Source organism: Zeus faber (genome assembly GCF_960531495.2).
Source record: "Zeus faber genome assembly, chromosome: 16".
Taxonomy (NCBI): domain Eukaryota; kingdom Metazoa; phylum Chordata; class Actinopteri; order Zeiformes; family Zeidae; genus Zeus; species Zeus faber.
In genome coordinates, this window is record NC_137202.1 from 24,700,303 (window position 1) to 24,716,685 (window position 16,383).

A 16,383-nucleotide genomic window follows, 5' to 3' on the forward strand; every position below is an offset into this window, starting at 1 on the left:
TGTATTTGTTTTGGAGACGCCGCGCTCTGTGACGGGCTCTAGGCAGAGCTGGCTTTCCTGGTCTCCTGCTCTATTCTATCCGGTGATTTTTTTTTTCTATTATTTTTTGCATGAAAGAAAGCAGTACAGACCTTTATGTGGTCTGCGCACGCTGTTTGAAAGATGAAGAAAGCGATGTTACAATGGATTGTCGTCTGATGGTGTAATAACCAGTCCCTCGAGGATTTCTCGTCATTTTTCGCGATTGTTGGGACCTAAAATGCTTGATTGTGCAGCTGCTGTTCTCAAAATGTGTGGTGCAGTTTGGAAAGAATTTGGGGAAAAAGTGGGGCTGCATGTCATGCAACATGTTGTGGCTGCCTTTTGGCATTGCATCAATCTAATTTTCCTTTTAAGATCGAGCATCTGAGCTCTCCTTCCGTAGTCCTCACAAACCTTCTCACTTCGCTCTAGGCCGACTCAGAAAAGGCCAGAACCTCTAGCAGCAGTAGGTCCAGCAGCCATCATCGCCGGGTCTGTACTTTAATGCACCACTGCTCTTTCTGTCTTGCTGGATCTCACTGCTTCTCTTTGACTTAATCCCTTCTCTCCTCATCCATGTTCGCTCCTCCACCTCTTTGCTCCTCCTCTACGTCTCGACAGGGGCTGGATGATGACGTCATGTCGGTTCGCAGCTACAGGGTGTGTACATAATCACCTGGTAACACAATGGCATCTCTTTGTATTTGTCTGCACGTTGAGATGGTGTAATGCAGCTGTTAAAACTAAAAGGTTTGTCAGAGCATTTGCTGCCTGCAGGCTGCATAAAGTGACGTGTGGCAAAAAGTGAGGTTGTGAAGAGGATTCATGGTGCACTTTGTCTACTGTTTACTTGGATTTTCCTCATTCAGATTAGATTCCACTTTATTGACCCCTGGGGGAAATTCAGGAAGATACACTAAGGAAAAAGGGTTGATGTGAATTGACTGCTGGTGACCAAAAGGTTCCAATAGTGAGATAGCGATTTAATAGGGATGCACAGAGATACCAACAATGGTACCTGGTCCATGATAAGGTCATGTACTTGTACTAATTTCACTCAGTTCCCCTTTCATGTTTTTATATTTGATTTTGGCATGTACCCAAGAGTAAGTACTCGGTACTCGTACACAGTCAAAATCAAATGATATTGTTGCATCCCTAGTGTTTAGGAATATGATGTTGCATAAAAAGGAATTAAAAGAAAGCCTGTGTACAATGTGCATGCTATGCTCTGCACACCATGTAATGTGTGGCTCTGTGTGTTCTCATTCGAAGTCGACGTCGTCGATGCGGGATGTGGGCTCTTATAAGGGCCGCTCCGGCTCTCATAGAAAAGACTTGATGGTAGGTTTGTTTTGCTCGCATGCATGAGTATAAGCACATGCTTTGTGTTTGGATGATCACTGACCAGTCCTGACAGGAATTGTAGCGCAAAGATTTGACTATTTTAGTATTTAAAAATTTTCAAAGACATTGTTTGGTGCCTTACAGTGTAGGTGTAGATGTTAAATTGTAAATGCAGAGCGTGTGGTTCCTTGCAAACACAGTCCTAACAGCATGTCAGTCAGAGCGTGGCTCGGATGTCGCTGCTTCCTGCGACCTTAAACTGTAACAATTCCTTCTCTATCTCCCTCTCGCTCTCCAGTCTGACAGCCTCTCCACTAGCTCCGCTCTGAAGAGCTCTCGCTCCACTGTACGTATCCGTGTGCCACCCATTAATTTATCAATCTACACTCCCCTATGGTTGTGCTGCTGGGTTTTCTGACGTAGTGTGTTGACACAGTGTTTTATGTCTCTGGCGAGGACAGAGCTCTGTGTACAATGACCTACATGGTCATAAGAAGGCTTCGTCCTCCAGCTCCTCCAGGAAGGACCTGCTGGTCAGTGCCCCCCCGGTGCATCCTTTAGACTCAGCGGCTCAGCAAATGGCGTAATGTTATGAGAGCCATCACTTATTTCTTTGTAACAGAAGTGTTGTGACTCGACAGGCCTCAATATTAGGCGTGTCTGTGACAAATGCTGTAGATTCACTTTTTATTGTCTCTGTTGGCGTGGGGCTGCGCTGCTCTGCCAGACCGGCCTGTACCACGATCAAAGGAACTACAGCAGCATCATAAAGAGCAAACCACCTCCTTCGGTTTCCACGTCCTCGTATCAGCCACGGGTTGGTGTCTCCACACACACACACACACACACACACACACACACACACACACACACACACACACACACACACACACACACACACACACACTAGGCTTGGGCGATCGTGCAAAATGCAGTCTCCCCGTTACAGAGGTGCAGGATTTATTATTTACAAGTAAAGTTTTTACTCAAAAACTTTGTTTTTACTAAATAAAGTCCTATAGCAACGGAAAGCAATGGGCAGACCAACGAGGGTTAGAAGAACACATTAAGTCACAACAATGAGAAAACATCACAATATTTTTTTTACATGCAGTACAAGAACACTTTTACACAATGATCATTACAAGTAATCAATAATTAATCCAAAACAGCTTTGATCGAGAGAGCGAGAGCGGAGAGCCTCTCTGCTTTTCCCTCCTCCCCCTTTCTCCCTCTCTCCCTTTCCGCTCCTGCTTTGATCTGCTTTGATCCATTGAGAGCGAGGGATCCATTTCAGAACACGGTAAACTGCACTTACACCGTTTCAATGCTCGGAATTTTCCTGGCGGATTAAAAAATAAAATATATCGTCTGTCATTAATGACAATTAATTGTCAGTCTGCCCAAACCGAAGAGCCTTGTCCTATTTGCAGCCTCGCTCTGTACTGGCAGACCCACAAGTACCTCAACCTTAGAATCCTGTTTAAGTGGATTCTTATCTAGTTTCTCCAGTGTATTGAACATATAAATCTCCAGACCGCTTTGTCGGCTTTCAAGAACAATGTATAGTGAATTACACACAGCCCCGTAATTTCCAAGAGAATGAAGCGGAAACCAGATTTTTGTAGATAGTGTACACAGTATTAGCTTGAGAACCTAAAATGACTGGCTATTGTCCAGGAGCTCGCAGGTTGATTTGGATTTCAATCGGATATTGATGAGATGACTCACGATGCGACTATATTGAAATACATAATGAGAATTATTACCAACTTTTCAGTATACCATTCGATGTGAATTACAAAACTTTCATGGAACAAATTCAGTCTAATACAGAAATTAAATTTATCAATTCATTTGTGACTATGGTCACTGAATGCTAAAAGTGGATTTTGAGCCAGTGTTGGAAATTGGCAGTGAGATTATTCTCCTCAATGCTTTTCTTCTGATCATTTTTATCCATGCAAATGACCATCTGATAGCGAAGGCCGTCACTGGTTTATCTCTCATGGGAACGGTTCACTGCTTGGTCCAAGTATGACAGTAGTTTGAATCCCAACCTTTTGCGCTGTTTCCTCTCACTGCATCTCCTCATTGCAGCAGACTTGTCACTGCTCCCTCCCTCCCTCCCTGACAGGCCACCACGACTACTGCCACCTCCTCTTCCTCTACCCCTGGCACAGGGCTGTCTCGTAGCTACAGTATGGTCAGTTTCAGCCTGCTCCACAGGACAGCGTCTCTCTTTCCGCATGCTTCAGTTACCTTTTCAGAAGTAGACCTGGCCCACCACAGCTCCCCTAGCCCCCACCTCATTACCACATACATCTAATAGGATACCCGGGGCTGTTTGCGAGCACTTATATTTAGCTACCAGACACTCAGGACACTTGGTGTGAGGCCAGAGAGTTGAGCTTTGCTTGATAAGACGGGGCCTTATGCCGAAGCAGAGTAATGGGTCGTGTGATAGGGGGAATAGAAGGGTTTAAACATTGCTTTTAGTGCATGGTGAAGAGAAAGGGATTCTACTCAGACTGTTGGCTAGTTTGACGTACTTCCTCTCGCGTTCCTCTGAGTCCTGCGCTGTCTTTCCCTTGTGCCCTTTAGGCCTCTATTTACGATGACGCAGGTCTTTGCGGCTCGGGCTATGGTTCGAGAGCTGTAAGTCTTTCCTGTGTGTGTCCAGCGCTGATTCAACAATCATGGCGCCGTAGTATTCTGCCTGTGGCCTGACGTCAGGCTTCATGTTAACACTGTGGCCCATGCGCCTCCCTTCCCTCCACAGCCCTCTGAATACAGCTGGTACTCCAGCTCCACCCGCAGTAGCCCTGTGGTGAGCCCCCTAAATCCACCTCCGCCCTGCATGTTGCCTGCACATGCGCACACACACACACACACACACACACACACACACACACACACACACACACACACACACACACACACACACACACACACACACAGCTTTAACTTTTATGCATATTTTCCCCACTGCCCTGTTTTCGTACCTTCCCTGATGAGCTAGCTACGGCCTAGCTCAGAGGACAGCATCATTGCTGTGGTTACTTTGCGTTGAAAGGGATATATTTTGTCCTTGTGAAGACTAAGATGGCACGGAATGGATAATTTTATCCTGGTTAAGCTTGGATTGTGTAAAGTCCTCTTATGAACTTGAAGTACAATTCTAATTGCATGAATTTCTGCGTTGCTGTTTATTTATTGGTTATTAGAGCAATCCAATACTTATTTCTGAGACAGTAGGGTTTTAGCAGCGGGTCCTCACTGTGTATGTGCTCGTGTCAGTCCTCCTCAGACGATGACTCTGTCAGCACCGTGTCCCAGGAACGCTACGGCAGAGGCCGCAGGGACAGTGTGGTGAGCTACAGTGTGCTGCAGACTGTATTTATTAGTATTAATGTTCTTGCACTGTTGGTGACAACAACTTTATGGGTACAAGGTAGAAATTCTTCCATTTGATCCTTTTCCCAATCGGATCCTCTTTTATGTCTTTCTGATGAATCTTAAACTATGGCTTCCCCCCTATACTTCTGTACTCTCTCATCCTCTGTATGTATGTGTGTGTGTGTGTGTGTGTGTGTGTGTGTGTGTGTGTGTGTGTGTGTGTGTGTGTGTGTGTGTGTGTGTGTGTGTGTGTGTGTGTGTGTGTGTGTGTGTGTGTGTGTGTGTGTGTGTGTGTGTGTGTGTGTGTGTGCGCGCGCGTTCCGAGCAGTCATCTGACTTCTCGGACATAAGCGAGTCCGCTGCTGACTATTTCAGCCGCTCCAACCGCAGGGGCAGCATTGTGTCTGACTTGGATGATCTGAGCATTCCTGACCTGGACGCTGTAAGTGGCTAAACTCCACTGCTCGCCATCACTCACCACGAGGGATGTTACTAATAACTAGCCATAAGACGTGTAAGACCAAATTATTTATTCAACGATCACGGTCTCAAAGACTCCAGTGCTCTAAACGGATTGTGTGACAGACAGGAAGACTAACACAAGACTACTTGGTGTGTTGTATTACTGTCTGACAGTATGGAGTAAGAAATTTCCCTTATTTTTTTAAACTAAACCGGTGTGATTTACCTCTTGAGTTGTTCCTTTGGCTCGGTGAGCTGAACTCGCAGCCCTTGATTCAACTCCCAAACTAACTATTTAATTCACAGGAAGAGAAACCCCGTGGGCCACATCGAAAGAATGTTCCTTAACATTGCACCTAACACTTATTCATTCATTTGTTTTCTTCTGTCTTTCATTTTCCAGTTGGATGAGAAATGTGACAAGCAGTATTCGGACTACAGCCGGGTGAGTGCAAAATTACCTTAATGATCCAACTAAAATAGTACTTTATGAATCCCCTGGGGGGGATGGATGACTCCCTGACATTACAACTCTGAGAGGCAGCCTGTGGTGAAGAGGATCAGTTTAAGCGGCCACTGGTGTCTGGTGGCAGTGTTGAATAACATTTCTTAGCTTTGTGTTTCTGTGCTGCTCTGCGTGGTGTTAACCAGCCCTCTGCGGTGCTGTTTTCCCAGCCGTCCTCGCGCTGTGCCACCCCAGGCCTCTCTGCTGCCACCCTCGCATCACTGGGCGGCACCTCTTCACGACGGGGCAGCGTGGACACCGGCAGCGTCGCTGACCCCGACACCAGTCTGAGCGAACTGAGGGTACGGCATTCTGTTGATGCTTGTTGTATTTCAGTGGTCGTAAAATGATGAAATTAAGACTCCATCGTATCCTCGTCCGCAATAAGAACTTACATTGAACTAGAATTGAACTTCAGTTGCCAAATAATATACAGTATTATGATGAGCCTGAGTGGGGTCAGTTGGTCCACTGATACCTCGATGAACGGACCCTGTCAATCTCCGCTCAATTCCCGCCCCCTGAACTACCCGTCGTGCATCACTCTCAACTTGTTTCAGTTTAATTTACGCAAACGTGTATGAATGTTAAGGGAGGGATTGTCCATCATGGGCAGGGGCAGGAGTTTGGCACTAATCCTACTATTAGCCACCTCCCCCTCTAGAGAGTCCAAGGCAACACCAAGGCCGGAACCGTCTTTCCTTACTACCTTGTTCAGCCTCTTTGCAACACCCGCCTTGATGTTGTAGCACTGGCCACTACTGACCGATAAAAGATGTTCAGTAAATACTTTCTGTCCATTTGAAGACACCGCGGCTCATGGGAGTGGGAGGGGTGAGAGTGATGGGTAGGCCTGTCACGATGACTACTTTTGTTGGACGATACATTGTCTGAGAAATAATTGCCGATAAACAATATTATTGTCATTTTAAGACCATTTTGTCGCTGATATAATTATACTATAATAGCATAATAATACAAGTACACGCTTTCAAATAGCATTGAACTTTTGATTGTTAAGAAAATTCAGACATTTTAATGTGAAAGAAAGATTGAAATATCGTAAATAAGTAAAACAAAACTAAAATAAAACCACACAACCAAAACAATATATAAAATGGACTCTCTGGCTCTGTCAACAAAAATTGGACTAAAGCTCTCTTGTGGCCAAATCACGCAATTGCATTTCTAAAAATACAAAACAAGGCATCACTTGTGGGAATCAAGCAGATATTTTGGAAGCTATGACTTATTCCAGATGAAGGTGTCGCAAACAGAAGTTCTGAGAAATCAAGGCATTACCAGACTTCTGCAGCACAAAACACTCATTTAGAAACACAGTTCTTTAAACGGTTACATTTGGATAGTTCTGTACTCCTTCAATGAGATGATGTTGAATGTGTTTTTCTGATGTTTGACCCCTCTATTATTCTGTAACTTCCTAACATTCCCATTTACAGCCTTTACTGTTTTATAACAATGATCGTTTTAAGAAAATGGCCCGTTTCAGATCGAGCATGAAAACCTATCACCGGGGGACAACAATTCCCAGAATGCAGTTGGTGAGGTCCTCCCAGCCGTTTGCGTTCTTGCTGAATTGCAGTTTCCTGGGAGCGCCCCACTGCCTCCCGCTGTCAGTTTTGTGATATATAATCGAGAGCGTCTGCCACTCTCTTCTCATAACGACACGGAGATTACATTTTCACAGAGAAGTGACGTTTCTTGCTTCTGTTTTTTATGAGTCACTGTCACTGTGTTTGGGTCATGTGAGCTGACGTCATCCTTACAGATGTGACATCAGCTTTTCCTCTTTGTGTCCTTTGAGGCAACGTCGGGGGCGCCAGCACAACATTTTTGTTACCCTGTGAAGAAGACCCGTGGTTGTCGTTCACGATTCGATTACACTTTATATCCTTATTTTATCAGAACTTTTTCACTTTCTGACATCACTAGGAATGTCGAAGGGTCATCTTGATCTGCATGTTTGCATTAAAGGGAACCGTAGGATCGCTGTGTGTTCAACAGCTTGTTGGTGAATAACTCAGCTACTGCTGGTGGAGCACATAGCCTCGACTTTTTAATATTTATCAAATATTTAGAAATCAAATTCGGTCTTAAATACGCTGAGTGGTAAAAAAACCCATCTTGTGAAACATAAGTCTGCTATAATCCCATTTTGGACTAAAAAAGGAATTTCCGTTGTTTTCACACGCAGCCAAAAGTACAGCGCTGCGAAATGCGCCGGGTTGGTACGTGGTTGGTCACATATACAGTATATGCTGTAAAATCACAGTTGTGTGAATAAGCACACATTTCCTCCAAAACACACAAAACCCTAAAAACATTAGTCATATGAACACATATGAACAAAGGCACAGATGCTTCAGGCCATATCTGTATTTATAGTGTTAGGCAGATCCTGAGCAAGGAACACCAACATGTTTATCTTGTGGGGCTTAAGGCAGGATCTCTCTGGGGTAACAATGGTGCCAGCTGTGCTCAACATTCTCTCCGAGCTGGTGCTTGTTGCACAATTGCACTTGTATTTTTGTGCTAACTTGACCATCAAAGAAATCCATGATTATCACGCCACCACGTCACGGGATCAGATGATGCCTCAAGTGCTTCTCCCTGGAGGAACTTGGTGAGCTCTGCATCTGCCTGCACTCTTTTTGGTACCGATAACCAATGATCTAATACATGCTCACGAAAGTATGTACATTACAGGCCCCAAAGTGAGAATAGTATAATGTAAAAAAGTCAATAAATATGTGATGATCCACTGTGGCGACCCCTAACGGGAGCAGCTGAAAGAAACAGAAGATGATGATGTATATCTCCTTCCCTCAGGACTTCTTTGTGATGTTTACACAGTTCTTTAATCTCCCCTGGTGGTTTGGGCACAGCACACCCTGTCTTTCAGGAGAATATCGCCACGGCATCTACACGGCAGCGTGCAACTATATATATATATATATATGCTTGTGCTCTTTGGTAGCGTGTGTGCCATGAGCCCCCCCCCCCACGGTGAAACACCGACACAGAGATCAGACGAGAGGACAGCAAAACGTGTCTCTGCATAACTTTTTACGTGTTCAGTTACATTCATTTGTAAAATAGTTTACACAACGCAAGATTTGTTTTTGTTAACCGTCATACAGATTTGTAGATTGTAGTATTTATTTTCTATATACATTTCCAAATATATTTTTCCATTAGTTCAAATATAAGTAGAATAGTTATGGATGTAAAAAAATGAGTGACGTTACGAGCAGCAGAAAGCGGCAAGTCGTTTTGATCGTAATTTTCCCACGTGACTTGAACATAGCATCGGTAGGAGCAGTGGCAGTGGGAGAGAGTCCACCGTGGATTATAGCGTAGATAAAACCCAAACAGGGACTATGATCGTGGTCACTGAAAGCTCCAAAAGTAAAAGGGGGAGCTCGCAGTTTCAGAGGATTTCTTCTGTTGCCGAGGTGCTGTTGAGGATTTGTCATGTCGATACTTGGAGCTGTGGAAAAAATGCTTAGTCTCTTCACCCAAGTCTTATCATGGTAGGGAAAAACCCTGCTGTTTATTCTGGCCTCATGTTGGCTTAAATGTTGGTTACATTCTTATATAAACAAACATGCATGTAAACACAACGGGCAATTATAGAGGTCAGAAAAATGATAGAGGTCATGCACATATACCGTACGATAACACGATATAGTAATTATTGAGACGGGCCTAGCGATGGGTCTGGGTTCAGTTTGGGGTAGTGGAGAAGGAGACACATTTGCCAATGTAGTTGTTGTTCTTCCCATGGCTTGGAACTCCGTTGTTACTGATTGGTCTTTAAACATGTAATATTCCTTCATATTGAATTCTCTCACATTGCCTATCCCCACCGAAAAAGCCAGCCTTCGCTCGCTGTGCAGCGGTGTCATCATGACGTAATTATTACTAAGAAATGTTCCCTTGTTACAACTGTTAAGACCTTTTTTTTCCCCCCCAAACACTTCTCTCCTCAACCCACGCCAGCGCTGGTGTCCCTGCCTAACTCATCCTCAGTTGTTTTCTACGTGCATGAGAGAACTGGAGGGAAGCTATCCTTTATGTTTGTGGGGGTGTCTTATGGTTCATGTGTATGCCAACCCAACCGTCTCGAGATGGCAGCTTGGTGGGTCCTCTCCTGTCTCTCCTGGATCATTTTCATAATCTGATGCCCACCCCCACCCCAGATTAACCGCCCCCCCCCACCCAACCGTCCATTCCTTCCGTCTGCCCTACAGGATATCTATGAACTCAAGGACCAGATTCAGGATGTAGAGGGGCGATACATGCAGGGGCTTAAAGAGCTGAAGGTAGTGGGGCCTGCGCTCAACAAGCATGCCTTTGCTTCTTCCTCCTGGAAGCCATACGGCACCACTAACCCCCCCCCCTCCCCAAATGTAACCTTAACTCTGCAGTGACCGCCTGTACACACTCCCAGTCTGAATGGTGTGCCCATGCCACCTTTGCATGATCTTCCCTTAAACATCCTCCCCCACACACCCCCAATCCACTGGCTTACAGCCTGAAATGAAAGCACCGACCAACGTCACGCAAGTTCTCTTGACTGTTCAAAATGACTTTTAAGGGTTGTCTTGCTCCACCTGCTGACAATGGCCGGCTTTCATTTGCACCGTGTTGAATGGGTCTTCTCGTTTTTTTATTTCCTCGGTTACTCTCTACAGCTCACTTTTCTCCCCAATTGCACTATTTGATGTGTACTAACAAATTTGTCTTGTACTCGGTAGATATTATTAGCGCATCAAGTATTTTCTGGTGGCGATAGACTGTCTCTGAGATACCTCGTTTCACATCCCTTAGTGTTTCTCCTCCTTTGCTTGGACATCATAAGGTGTTTATGATGGACTAGTAGCAAAACCAAGAAAAAATGTAGTATTAGTATTTTTTTAAGAGCTTTTATTTTTATTTTTTTTCCTCGCCCCATTCACCTTCATGTTTGACATGTCAAAAGGTGAGGCCACCCCTCTCTGTGTTATTTAGAGTCTCTAGAGCGTTCTAGAATAGTCCCCTTCCCTTTCTTTCTTTCTTTTATTATTATTATTATTGTTATTTGTGTACAAATAATCAAACCCCACCCATCCGCTGGCAGGAGTCTCTGACAGAGGTGGAGGAGAAGTACAAGAAAGCCATGGTATCGAATGCACAGCTGGACAACGACAAAGCCAACCTCATATACCAGGTGGACACGCTCAAGGACGTCATCGAGGAGATGGAGGAGCAGATGTCAGAGATGAAGAGGGAGGTGGAGGACAAGTCGAAGGTAAAGACGCCACTGCCCTCCGGGGGAAACACCAGCCTCACCCGCATTTGGAACCTCAGCAGTTTTTGTTTTTTTTCTTTTATCTATCTCGGGTGTCATTAAGTCCATAAAAGTCTGATATTGCTTTCATGTAATTTGACAAATATCAGGTCTTGGGACATTAAATATTTAGAAAATTTCAGTACAAGCATTTTGTCAGATTTATTTGTAAGTTCAAGTTCACACTACCTCTGAACCCAATACTCTCCTTCATTCTTACCTGTAGAGAGAAATCAAAGAAAATCCTTGGACTTACCTGTCTGAAGTTTTGTGGTAAAAAGTAATGGTTCGGTTTATCCCAGGTTCCTAATCACTTACCTTCCTATATGACTTAAAGGAAATAACAGTTAAAATAACAGTTCTAATAACGGCTAGAATAGCATAATCTACTTCATAACCTACCCTGTTTCTACCTAGTACTTACCTCTCTGTTCCAAATATGTAGTACCGGTACTGACCTGCAATGCTTAATTGATAAGAGGGGGAAGATTTGTCCAAAATTGATGAAATGAAATGTTGCTCTCGCATTGCTGCGTTCTGAGGTGCCAGTTCACTAAGAATTGCGCATCAATTGGGCGCAAGCACGGCCATATAGTTTTGCTGCTGAGTGCAATTTGCCCTTGTTTTGCATATGATCGCAGTTATCCATGTGGCAAAGGGTATCGATGGCTCCGCAGGGTCTGACACGTGACACCCGCTTCTTTTTGTCTCGATCAATTAGGAACATGAGTAAAATAAATACATCTTAAATCACAAAAAAACACACTGCTTTTATTTGGAGAAATGGGAAACTGGCGCTCGCAGCGGAGGGTAAATGCATAATGTAGAGTCTCCATTATGCATTCACTGCGCCACAAAAGGATTGTTCAGCTTCCGCCGCGCAGTCCTTTTGTGAATTCGTCGCTGATTGTCACACATGTCCGTCCCCCCACCCCGTCTGTTTTGTTACAGGATCTAGAACGACAAAAGCACTCGTGTACAGTCCTTCAGCACAAACAGGACGAGTTAAAAGAAGGCATCCGCCAGAGAGACGAGCTCATAGAGGTATACACACACACACACACACACATAGACACCTCATAATGGTTACTTTTCTACAGTAACTTCACAATGATTGAAGGGTGCTGGCCCCTAGGTCCCCAAACTCGCCCCAGTCTCGCCCCAGCATTGTTCTCTCTCTCTCTCTCTCTCTCTCTCGCTCTCGCTCTTTCCATTCTGGTCTCCTATTTGGACTCTTCTTGGTGTCGTGTCCTCAAATTCTCTGACTGCAAATTCTCCATTTCTAAGCCGCCCGTCTGCATTGCCGTCTCTCAGATGGTTTCATCCTGTTCTGTCACGTGTCCTCTCTATCTCTCTCTCTCTCTCTCTCTCTCTCTCTCTCCCCCCTCTCTCACCACCGCCGTCCAGGAGAACCAGCGAATGCAGGCTAAGTTAGATACTCTCACCCGGGAGGTGTTTGACCTGCAGGAAACCATAAACTGGAAGGACAAAAAGATGGGGGTAGGCGGCACCGCCGGAGTGCTCTTGACGCGGCGTGAGGGGGGCCACAGGCAGACTCTCCGCAGCCGTTTCGCTCATCGCGGAGTCGATGGCGCCCCCCCCCCCCCCCCCCCCCACCCACCCACGCCGCGGCTGCATGAGACCCTTCAGAGGCGGCAGCCTGTGTTTTGAGCCTCTCTGCTTCACCATTTGGTTGTTGGAGTTGGTTTTGTGCATGGCGGCTCACTTAAAAACCCCTCCTGTGTGCGAAAGGGATGGCTCTATCTAACCCAGCACGGGGTTCATTTCTCATGCTTCTTTTCAGTTGGCAGAGGAAAGCACTTTAGGGAGAGATGGCATTCTGCTCAAACAGGGCGCAAAACCTCCAGGGGTTGTAAGTCCTCGGCTTCTCTCCTGGGGTACGAAGTCCCGTGTGTACCATCGGCTCCCGTGCTCTGCCATTTTCCCCCCCTTTGCACTCTTTCTTTGTCTTGGGTGTGTTGCCTCCCGGCATGCGGCCGTGTCCCGCGTCCCCATCCGTCGCTGAGTGTTTTCCACGTCGTTGACATTTGGCCCCGCATCGTGCATGGAAGCCGTCTGTGTTGCTCGTCTTTCCAGTCAGTCTATCCAACTTGTACTCTGCCTCTCTTCCTTCCCTCTTTGTTCTCTGTCTCTCTCTCTCTCTCTGTGGTGTCTGTGTGTGGCCAGGCCCTAGAAAGGCAGAAAGAGTACTTTGATTGCATTAGGAATGAGAGAGATGAGCTCAGAGATGAGCTGGCCGACATCAAGGCGAAGACCAAAGTGGGAGAGGTAGGTCACCTGTAGACGGAGGAAAGACGTGTAAAGGGGCCGTTCTCTGGCTGGCGGAACCACAAAAGGGCCTGTTTATTTTGGTTGGCAGCCAGTAATGCCGTCAAACCTGTCCCCCTCCCCCGTGGTGCTTTTGTGTCTGCCCCCTTCAGCCTGTGTAATGGAAATCTGCAATGTATACATCTGCAGTAATCTTAGATCTTTTACAATTGAATGAGACAAAACAAAGAAATCATGTCATGGATTTTTTTGCATGAAAACACAATTTACAACTGTTTGCAGGGAATAAGAACGGTCCTGGAAGCGTGCAGCAAGGTGTTGACTGTGCACTCCAGCATTTGCTGTAGTTGATTTATTTTTTTTTGTGTGTTCTGCTAAACTATTATTTAAAAGACTGCAGCGGCATTGAGGGCCCTCAAACAAAATCAAAGTTAATGATGGAATTTGCAGCAGTTGAATTTAGTGTATTTTTAAACTTTTAAAAGCCATTCATTTTGTCTAGCAATTTGATAAATGTTAATTAGGGAGTGGGCTGATCGCTAATGCGTCTCCCGCTCTGACACAGAAACACGGCCTGGTCATCATCCCGGACGGCACGCCCAACGGAGACCTCAACCACAAGCCCCTCAGCTCGGGGATCACCGTGGTGTCGCAGGAAGCCGCCCAGGTGCTGGAGTCTGCAGGAGAGGGTCCCCTGGGTGAGTGAGACTGAGAGAGGGACAGAGACTGAGAGAGAGGGTCCCCTGGGTGAGCGAGACTGAGAGAGAGACTGAGAGAGAGACGGAAAGAGACAGACGGAGAGAGAGACAATGAGAGAGACCCTGCTGAGCCGCAGTGTTTCCTGTGCGCTGCAGACGTCAGGCTACGTAAGCTGGCGGAGGAGAAGGACGAGCTCCTGGCTCAGATCAGGAAGCTGAAGCTGCAGCTGGAGGAGGAGCGGCAGAAGCATTCGAGGATGGACGGAGCCTACGCAGACGGAGACAAGATGGAGAACGGTACCGACCTCCACTTCATCGAGATGCAGAGTGAGTTGGCTTCCCCTCGACTTGTCGGTCCATAACCCCCATCGGGCGTTGGTGCAAAGTAGGAGCACATACTTAATACATACTTACTGCAAATATAACAAATGGCCGTTTGTCAAAAGTGCCAAAGAAGGATGAAAGTTCCTCCTTAAAACTAAAAACAAACTGATCTCAGTTTGTTTTTTATCAGGTAATGGCATGGATTACCACTTTAAGCTACAATGCTGTTTGTCATCCACGGCAACGTCCTCCATGTGGAGCTGGTGCACGCTGCCACCGCTGTTGGTGCTTCACCGTTGAACACGGTTGACTGTGGTTCTCGTTTGTTTTTGACTTGTTGTCTGTTCCCAAAGGAGACGCCAACCGACAAATGAGCGAATACAAATTCAAGCTTTCCAAAGCAGAACAGGAGATGGGCACAATGGAACAAAACGTACGTCCCAGCCAAAGTCATTGACATCCCATCCATCCCCCGCTGGACGTGGAGAATTGAATGACTGCGAATTAAATGATTTGTGTGTGTGTGTGTGTGTGTGTGTGTGTGTGTGTGTGTGTGTGTGTGTGTGTGTGTGTGTGTGTGTGTGTGTGTGTGTGTGTGTGTGTGTGTGTGTGTGTGTGTGTGTGTGTGCGCGCGTGTACACGTGCTCCTCCAGATCAACAGGCTGGAAGGGCAGGTCTCCAGGTACAAGGCGTCGGCCGACAACTCTGAGAAGGTGGAGGACGAACTGAAAGCCGAGAAACGCAAACTCCAACGAGAGGTAACGGGGGGGCCGGTCGCTCGTCTCGGCCGCGCTTTCCGGGCCCCGCCCTGACACGCCCCCTTTTCCCCCCCCCCGCAGCTGCGTACGGCCCTGGATAAGATCGAGGAAATGGAGATGACCAACAACCACCTCGTCAAGCGCCTGGAGAAGATGAAGGCCAACCGCAACGCCCTCCTGTCCCAGCAGTGAGGCGCCGCCGCTGAAGCCCTTAAACTCGCACCTCGCAACCTGTCGACTGCCACATGAGTCTGAAGCACATTTCCATTTCTCAGCTTAACACCTTAAAAACGACGCGTAGCAAACCAAAAAAAAAAAAAGGTAAATAAAAACGAACACTGAAAAGGAAAGGAAATGGCAAACAGCTGTAGCACAGGCAAAAGGAGAAACGACTCAGAAACCTGTTTTTTTTTTTTTGTTTTTTTTGTTTGTTTGTTTTTAAAACCAGTTTTGGTTTTTGCTGGGAGATCTGACTTTTCTCTACTCACTACTTCAGTTTTTGTTTTGTTTATCCCCCCACTCATCCGAAAGCTTTGTACCACATTATTATAAAAGAGATTTTTATTTCTCTGGCTGGTGCTTGGCTGTTTGTTTTTTTTTTTTTTTTTTTGTTTTTTTGATAAGTTGCATGAATGAGTTTGACGACGCTTTTTAACACTTGGACCCTCACGGCTGCTCTGGCCCTGCACCTTCCCAGAAGCCTTCACACACCCACACACACACACCCACACACACACACACGCAGTCAAGTGCCTTTTCACACCTGGATACAGGGGGGGGGGGGCTGTTTAACCATTGGACGAAAACGATCATTTTAACAGGTACAGAATTTAAACGGTGCTGAATTTGAAAATATATTGAACCAATTTTGGCTGCTGCAGTTATCAATGATTTGTTGTTTGTTTTTTTTTGTTTGTTTTTTTTCAAATATTTAAAAGATTTCTTGGAAAATAAATGTGTAAATGACAGAGCTGTACATAAAATGTGAATCTTTGCTTGGTCCTTCCACAAGGTTCAAACTATGCCAACGTGATGTTGGGGAGGTGGTCGTGTTGGTCACTGGGGACGTGGTCTCCGTCTGCCTTGAGTCGTTCTTTTGTTTGGTTTTCAGCTCAGGAATTCAGGGGTTCATTTCTTCAAAAAAAACCAAAACATTTTCCAGCACTAGGTAGTATTTTCCACATCACTTTACGCCACCGTTTACGAGGTTCATTTGGGTTCTCATCC

General features: G+C 45.8%; 1 protein-coding gene across 7 annotated transcripts in view; it reads left to right on the plus strand.

Moving 5' to 3' along the window:
- Positions 1 to 16,121, plus strand: part of lrrfip2 (leucine rich repeat (in FLII) interacting protein 2) — a 24,432-nt gene extending 8,311 nt beyond the window's left edge. For 4 of the 7 annotated variants that reach the window (XM_080016822.1, XM_080016820.1, XM_080016821.1 and 1 more), the window contains exons 5-27: positions 454 to 513; positions 643 to 681; positions 1,297 to 1,365; positions 1,667 to 1,714; positions 1,830 to 1,901; positions 2,096 to 2,185; positions 3,506 to 3,574; positions 3,973 to 4,026; positions 4,151 to 4,198; positions 4,669 to 4,740; positions 5,096 to 5,209; positions 5,633 to 5,674; positions 5,905 to 6,036; positions 10,009 to 10,080; positions 10,878 to 11,048; positions 12,039 to 12,131; positions 12,495 to 12,587; positions 13,275 to 13,376; positions 13,942 to 14,074; positions 14,231 to 14,401; positions 14,752 to 14,831; positions 15,052 to 15,156; positions 15,238 to 16,121. In XM_080016822.1, coding sequence (XP_079872948.1) covers positions 454 to 513; positions 643 to 681; positions 1,297 to 1,365; positions 1,667 to 1,714; positions 1,830 to 1,901; positions 2,096 to 2,185; positions 3,506 to 3,574; positions 3,973 to 4,026; positions 4,151 to 4,198; positions 4,669 to 4,740; positions 5,096 to 5,209; positions 5,633 to 5,674; positions 5,905 to 6,036; positions 10,009 to 10,080; positions 10,878 to 11,048; positions 12,039 to 12,131; positions 12,495 to 12,587; positions 13,275 to 13,376; positions 13,942 to 14,074; positions 14,231 to 14,401; positions 14,752 to 14,831; positions 15,052 to 15,156; positions 15,238 to 15,348 — 2,040 coding nt within the window. In that variant the 3' untranslated portion in view covers positions 15,349 to 16,121. The remainder of the gene's footprint in view (positions 1 to 453; positions 514 to 642; positions 682 to 1,296; positions 1,366 to 1,666; positions 1,715 to 1,829; positions 1,902 to 2,095; positions 2,186 to 3,505; positions 3,575 to 3,972; positions 4,027 to 4,150; positions 4,199 to 4,668; positions 4,741 to 5,095; positions 5,210 to 5,632; positions 5,675 to 5,904; positions 6,037 to 10,008; positions 10,081 to 10,877; positions 11,049 to 12,038; positions 12,132 to 12,494; positions 12,588 to 13,274; positions 13,377 to 13,941; positions 14,075 to 14,230; positions 14,402 to 14,751; positions 14,832 to 15,051; positions 15,157 to 15,237) is intronic. The other 3 variants (XM_080016823.1, XM_080016824.1, XM_080016825.1) reach the window with 3 other exon arrangements.
- Positions 16,122 to 16,383: the final 262 nt, after the last annotated feature.